Here is a 7,459-nt window from a genome sequence, read left to right on the forward strand (position 1 = left end):
AATTCTCTTAAAATTTTAGTACACACATTTGAGATAACCTATGTGAATAAGAATCATTCCTTCTTTATTCTCCAATCCTCTTTTGTCTTCTTCATTTTCTCCATTATTCTAATGGTCTTTGTCTTGTTAATTTCTCTTAGATTTGTTATTTTTCATGACACTACAATTTTTTCTCTCTCCTGCTAATATTACAATTTTTTTTGTCTTATTTATATTTTAGTACGTCTTAGTGAAATCTGTGTGAATAATTAATATAGGGTATTACGTGGTGAGCTTACTAAATTAAAGCACCTGACAATTATTTTGCATGATCAGTTACACGTAGCATGATCATTTTGAAACTCTCACCTTCAAAACGTTCCTTCTTAGCCACTTATCCTCCATTTAAAGGATGAAAAATGACATTAGTCTTATTCGAATATTACTGTCTCCGGTTTTAATATAAAAGCTTGTTGTGTGGTTAAATTTGATCCTAAATAAAACCCCAATTCACTTTCTTTATGAAATTTATAACTTTTTTTCTAGAATATCCTTGATGATTGTAATTAAAGGGTATGTTAGTTCCAGTGCGCACAATTAAAGAGAATAATCTAAAGAAACCAACACTCATTTGTTATAGATAACCAACTTAACTAATTTTCTCAATATTTTTAAATTAGTTATCTAATTATCTATTTATTATATTAAAAATTGGAGGTAGTACATTCATATTTCAGAGTTCTTAAGATGGAAGTAAGATTTTGGACTAGTTTTGGCCAATTTAATTTGCTTAAAGTAATTGAAACACTCATTATTGACCCCTTTTTCTAACATTGACGTGATTGCTTGTTTGCTAATAGCAAGTTTTGGACTTAATATCCTTCAATTTTTAAGAAAAAGAACAGGAAAACTGTTCCCCCCAAAACACTTTGATGTGTTCAGGCATTGAAAATACTATCTTAAAACAAATTAATGAACTGATATAATTTAAGCAGTTATGCAATGGATATATATAATCTGCAAGATTTGATTTTGCAACGTATATATAGAATGAGTAAACATTAATTATCTTGTTTATTTTAACGTAACTAGATAATTAATTTGTAGAAAATAATTAGTTAAATTGTTGTGCAGTCAATTTTGTTTTGTTAATTAAATTAATTATATATGGTGAAATTTTATTCGGTATCAAGTTTAAGGCAATATCTCATCACCAACTTTAAGACTGGGATTATAAAAACATTCGGTTTTTCATACTAGATATATTGATTCCTGTATAAATTAATAATTAATTTTATTTTATTTTTATTTTATTTTTTCAAGAGAGGATGTTCTCATTCCTTAATAACCTTTTCAAAAGTATTGGGAGAAGGGGAGTAGCTAATGGGCAACAAAACTGAGAAATTAAAACAGGAAAAAGTTTCAACCCACCTCCTCGATCTATATATCTTATCAAAGTTTTTTTTCTCTTTTCTTTCTTGTACATTAATGAAATTAAGAAAAAAAAACTCAACAAAAATGTCCATGAAATGATCATAAGAGACTCAAAAAAAAAAAAAACAAAGAGGCTAAATCACCAAGGTAGAACTATATATAAAAGTATGAGGCCCCTTAATTGATCTTTCTCCAGTTGGAGCCAAATGATATATATGTAACTCGCCCTCTCCATTAAATCATGAAAGATTATGATGATGATGATGATGAAAAGCATAAAGACTAGTATATATAATTTGGATGAATGATATGGATTGAGAGGTAATAATAAACTCATAATTAATAATCAAAATTATTAATTAATTAGGCATGTCATTTGCCATTCCAATCTGGTCTTCCTAACGTAAACTCCAAGCTTGGGTTCTTGCACTCCAAATTAATGCATGATATGTTGTTGTCCTTCATTTGCCTTGAATCACACTCCTGCACACATATAAGTACGCAGCTAGGGTTTATACTTTTTTCCCAGAATTTAATGATTTTGAACTACTCATCCAACACCATATGTGTACAAACATTAAAAAAATTAATTAAATAGAAGAAATTAATGTCATAGAGGGGGGTACCTGAATTTGATGCCCTGATGATGATAATGGTGGTGTCTGCAAGGCAGGTCTTAGACTATCCGTCTCCTTGGTACTATTTTGAAGCCATGGCTCTCTACTACTGATCATTTCCCAAACCCAAACGAAAAAAACAATTAAAAATTGCCTTACCCTTAACTATAATATGATAAGTTATTTGCATCATAATGATTAATCATCCCAAGATTCTGTGTTTTTGAAATTATCTGTTTCTATGCGAAGCAAGGAAATGTGGGTTTAAGATCAGTAGAGTATATAATTAATGGTATACTTATATATAAAGTGCTCTAATTAACTTTGTGGGGAAACTTGTGATCGACGTAATTGAACTATCTTTTTTCCATTCCAGACATTAAGATATATAGAAAGTATTATTATTATTACCACACAACACACCAATTTAATTAACATTCTGAAGTTGAGTAAATTTTTACGAGTAGTATTTTATCTGAGGGAGTATTGATGGCTTTATATGTTTAAGAAGACAAGACTTTCATATGTAGTTGAAACTTATACACGTAATTCAAATTAGACCTCACCTACACTCTATTAAGTTAAAATCTGTAATTATATATATTTAATTTAGTTTGGAATGTTTCCGGAATTTAACTTGATGATCGTCTTATATTACGACGTGCGCATTGTATTCCCCGAGAAAAACCTGAGTTTATGGCTATAATTAAAGTTATAACATATCTTCCACATAAAAAAAAACAAGGAAAAACTAAAGCACAAGTACAAAGCACACAACACGTACGCACTTTTTCCTTGCCTAATGTGAGAATATTTGAAGAAATGTATAAGAAGCACTCAAAATGAAGGAATTAATCTTTTTTTCTCTTTTGGTTATTCGAAATGTCCATGGAAGGGAGAATAAGAACCACATCTTTGACAAAATTTCACTCATTCTCATCTAAAGCATAATTGATTATATATAGACGCGTAAATTAAAGGGGAGAAAAAAAGAAAAGAAAAAGTGTCTCTGTGCATATATGCAGGTGTGGGGGTGCCTTCCTTTAATCCTAGTTAACGTTTTGATTATGTCTTATAGCTTTCCTTTATTATACCAAAAAAGCCACAAATAATGTACCTACGTGGAAAACTTGTTTAAGGTGCAAAAGATATCGCATACATATACATATAAAAGAAGAAAAAAGAAATTAAAAGAAACAAGAAACCAACCACAAGTAAAGCAAAAGCTGCCACAAACAAGAGCCCTTTTTATTCGTCCAAAGGAAGAAAAAATTATAAATATACACCAAGGACGTGGGTTTCGCATTGAGTTCTAACAGTGAAAACCCATGCAAATTTAAAAGCAAAAAAGCAATGCAAAGCCCTCGTACTACAGCATCTCTCACACATATAATTATATTAATCAAATATATATATATATGAACCTCCAGAAGGGTACGTGAATCATATTATCATTATTCAAACTCAGCCTAAAGATGCTTGACTTCTCTGAACATATTCAATATATATATATATATATATAACTTGTACGTACCTTGAAGAATTGCTCCATAGAGTGGTGGTTGTAGAAGAGTAGTCCATATCTTGCTGTGCTGATCGATCTGTTCTGCTTCCTCTTTGATCTGCAAATATGTCATCTTCTCCAGATCCATCCGAGTGGCCTGCATCATCAAAATCCCAAGCCTTCCAATATTAAATCCCAGAACTTCATTTCATATGTATACAAACAGATATGAATATATTGCAGATCTCTTTAGTAGAAATGCAGTTTCAGATATGAATATATATATATATATATATATATATGCGCACAAACATTAGATTCATTATATATTTATATAATGCAGTTTTAGACATGTGAGCAGCATGTACATGTGAAATCTCTAGGTCAAGGGCAAAAGGGGTTTGAGTTTGGGGTAGTGTAAAGGTACATAGAAGAGAGCCAAAGAGAAAGAAAAGAAGGGTGTTTACAGTAAAATTGAGAAAAGCCAAGGTAAAAACAAATGGGTCTGAAAAGAAACACACATCTGATCAGTGACTCTTTTTTTTTTTTCCCTTTTCTTTATTTTGTTTTGACAAAACATTCATATGACCATACGTCTCTCTAAGGAAAAAAGATAAGGCTGCTAAAATCAAAATTTTGAAGTAATAAGGATTAAAGCAACACGAATTACCTGAAGAGGCTGCAGGCTTGTCAGTGGTCTTAACAGTTCGATACATCTGCATCAAATAATAAGCCACTTTTACTATATAAGGATAGAATAATCAACATATATAACTATTAAAAACGATGCCCATTATTTAGTTAATGGTAAATTCCTAATTTAAAAGGAGAAAAGTAGTCCGATTCTTCCATAGTATATTGTGGTGAAATGAGTGGGTTTGGTCATTAATCACGAGGTTGATGTTTGATAAGGTTGTAATTGGAGAAGTGTATTATTGGGAAATGATGATTTTTGTCTTGTTATCTATCTCTCTCTCTCTCTCTCTCTCTATTGAAAGCAGAAGGCTGTGTGTCTGTGTGGTCGTCTCAGACACAGACCGTAAACTTAATGGCACCTTCCTAACTGAGCTCACTTCTCGCTATATTATAGAGTAGCGTCTTTAATTCATTCACTGCCTTTCTTTCTTCATCGGCGACTGTGCCGGAAGGATAGATAGATAGACCATAAGACCACCAACACCACAAAAACCCATGACAGTAGAGAGAGAGAGAGAGAGATTAATAAGAAAATGATGGTGTTGGATCGATGAAATTAATAATTAAACTAAAGTCATTAAGCAATAATATTCTCTGTGTCTGTACCTGTAAATGGCTTTTGACATGAGCTAATGTAAGATCCTTCACATCCATCAGTTCTAGAACTGATTTCGGAGTCGCTCCTACATTAAAAATTCACCTTTCTGATCAATATATAACCATTATCTCAGACTTGTTTGTTTGGAAACAAAAAGAGAAGACCAACCTAATTCTGATCATGTATTGATAAGAGAATATATATACATATATAAATGTATAATAAGATAAAACAAAGAGTGTGATTAGTTAGTTGATTACTTTCATGGCCGCCGAGAAGCTCGACGGCGTGAACGAACCGAGCATGGAGGGTGGTGGTCCACCGCATTCTGGGAGCTCTCATGCTGCGTTTAGTGGGAAACTTAGGCAAGAATCTGGATCTCATGAGCCCACTACTGGGAGACGCGTCATGTGAAGAAGATGGCCCGACCATCCCATACTGATGATGATGAGATTTGAAAGCGTCTCCAGAAATCCCATTAAACCTGCCGGTGCCACCCCCCCTATACGCCGCCGCCGACACGGGATCCAACCCCCCGGCAGCCACCGCCATGTACGGAGAACCCGAAGGAGACGAAGAAGAAGAAGAAGGGAAAGAAGGATTGTAAAAGCACATCCTGGCTTGCTGCTGCTGCTGCTGATGATGATGATGATTATCCTTGTAGTTTTGGTCCACCGGCAAGAAAGGGAACGAACGGTTGTGATACACCGGAATCCCTTTGATGGGCCTCAATCCGTCCGGCGAAGAAGAAGGAGACACATCAAGCAATGATACTCCATAGTTATTCATATTATTGGGATTAATCTGGCGGTGAAGAAAATGGTGATGGTGGGGGGTCTGAAAATAAGGGTTCGCGTTGCCGTTATTTTTGCTATGGTGGGTCACTGGTTCTTGCGTTGCACAAGCAAAATTGCTTCCCAGTGAGAGTTCAGTTTGGGCATGAAAGCGAGGAGCAGATAAAGAAGAAGAGAAATTAGAGTTTGAAGAAGAATTATTAGTACTGTAGTGCCGAGCTTCATAGTTATTGTTGCTGCAAATCAAAGAAGAAGTTGATGGAGGGCTTATGTGAAGAGAAAGATCAGGAGGAGCAGAGGTCGACGAAGAAGAAGAAGCAGGTGGAGGCTCAATGAAAATCCCTGCTTCCAAGGGCATCTTCTTTTAAAAGGAACAAAGCTTGATGGAAGGCTCCTCTTTGTTACAGAATATATAAATATATCAGAGAGAGAGAGAGAGGAGAGATTTGGCTTTTTATTTGTGTAGAAAAGAATAAATCTGATACGAAACAAACAGAAAAGCAAAGTGCAATAGTAATTGACAAGCTAAATGAGACTCGATACGACTGCGATAATATTCACACTTGAGGAGGGGAAGATTGGTTGCTGCTCCCTCTCTCTTTTGCTTTTCTTCTTTCTGCACTCTCAGAAAAAGAATATCTGATGGCTTTGCAGGAGAAGAAGACTCAGAGAGAGAGAGAGAGAGAGAGAGAGATAGGCAACAAGAAACAAAGGAATTAAACAAACTCAACACAGAAGTACTGAATATGAAGACCGCCTTTACGAATTCCTTCCGAAGAAGAAGAAGGGGAAGGGACTGAACTGAGGAGGAGGAGGAGGGAGAGGAAGGAAAAAGGAATGGAAAGTGAAAAACACAGAGAGAGAGGAGGGGGTGGATTTGGGAGGCTGTTGTCCTGGGGAGTATATCTCGGAAAATGACACTACTAGAATAAGCAAGGTGAAGGCGATGAAGAAAGAGGAGCAATAAGGGATGACATTCTCTCTCTCTCTCTCTCTCTCTAAGAATGAGATAGCAATTAAGAAAACAAAATGTAACCCAAAAAATAAGGTCACCTTGGATTTCCCTTCCCCGGAGTCGACGGGATAAAAAAAATTACACCCTCATGTGTCATTCCTTTTCCCCCACACTCTTCGCTTCTCTCTCTCTCTCTCTCTCTCTCTCACTGTTCATATATATATAAAACTGGACACTTATTTCTTTGCTCAAATGGGAAGGCTAAGTCATAGCACTGTTACTTTCCTGTCTCTACAAAGGTTTTGATGAATCCCACATGTAATTTCAATGCCCTGCTTATATCCTTTTTCACTTTACTTATTATTACACTGTGGTTCTATTTATAAAGTAATTTTTTTTCTTTAGTATATATATGAGTTATCTCCACAAATTTATCATAACGTCTAATTTTATCCTTAATTTATTTTTCTGTAAATTATTATTTCCTTGTAATATATATTAAATAGGGATAAAAATAAAAATTTAATAAATTTTAAGATAGATGAGGTTAATGAAATTTTTTTTTTTAATTTTGGTAAAAAATGTTTAAAATATCTTATAATCAGAAGAATAAATATTAATCTCCATTGAAGTTGTAATAATTAATTAATTGTATGAGAGTGTATAATTTTATTTTTAAATTAAAAAAGGTTTCCGCGTTGGATTTTTTCTTTTTGTTGGTTGATCCATGTGCTGAGTAAAATAACACCGTATAAAGGCAGTGACCTCAGCGGAAGGGAGAAACAACCACAGAAAAAGGGCTTTTCGTTTGCTTCTCTATTTGTGTGCAAATGTACATATGCTTGCCAATTCTTAAACCATATATACTATTTCCCAAATTTT

At 34.1% G+C, this 7,459-nt stretch overlaps 1 protein-coding gene across 2 annotated transcripts; it reads right to left on the minus strand.

The window, feature by feature from the left end:
• Nucleotides 1–1,567: 1,567 nt before the first annotated feature.
• On the minus strand, nucleotides 1,568–6,592 carry LOC114755851 (transcription repressor KAN1-like). Of its 2 annotated transcripts, none has more exons than XM_028944732.1 (6): nucleotides 5,089–6,592; nucleotides 4,837–4,913; nucleotides 4,205–4,250; nucleotides 3,565–3,691; nucleotides 2,040–2,136; nucleotides 1,568–1,896 (listed from the first exon to the last, which is right to left on the minus strand). In XM_028944732.1, exons 1-6 carry the CDS (start codon nucleotides 5,978–5,980, stop codon nucleotides 1,786–1,788), a joined length of 1,350 nt encoding a protein of 449 aa, XP_028800565.1. In that variant the 5' UTR covers nucleotides 5,981–6,592; the 3' UTR covers nucleotides 1,568–1,785. The 2 variants fall into 2 exon arrangements, with proteins under 2 accessions (XP_028800565.1, XP_028800564.1); XM_028944731.1 differs by having other exon boundaries at nucleotides 2,040–2,139.
• Between the last annotated feature and the right edge of the window lie 867 nt (nucleotides 6,593–7,459).

The sequence above is a fragment of the Neltuma alba genome, unplaced genomic scaffold, assembly GCF_004799145.2.
Source record: "Neltuma alba isolate B1F8T4 unplaced genomic scaffold, ASM479914v2 tig00010342_pilon, whole genome shotgun sequence".
In the NCBI taxonomy this organism is placed as follows: Eukaryota; Viridiplantae; Streptophyta; class Magnoliopsida; order Fabales; family Fabaceae; genus Neltuma; species Neltuma alba.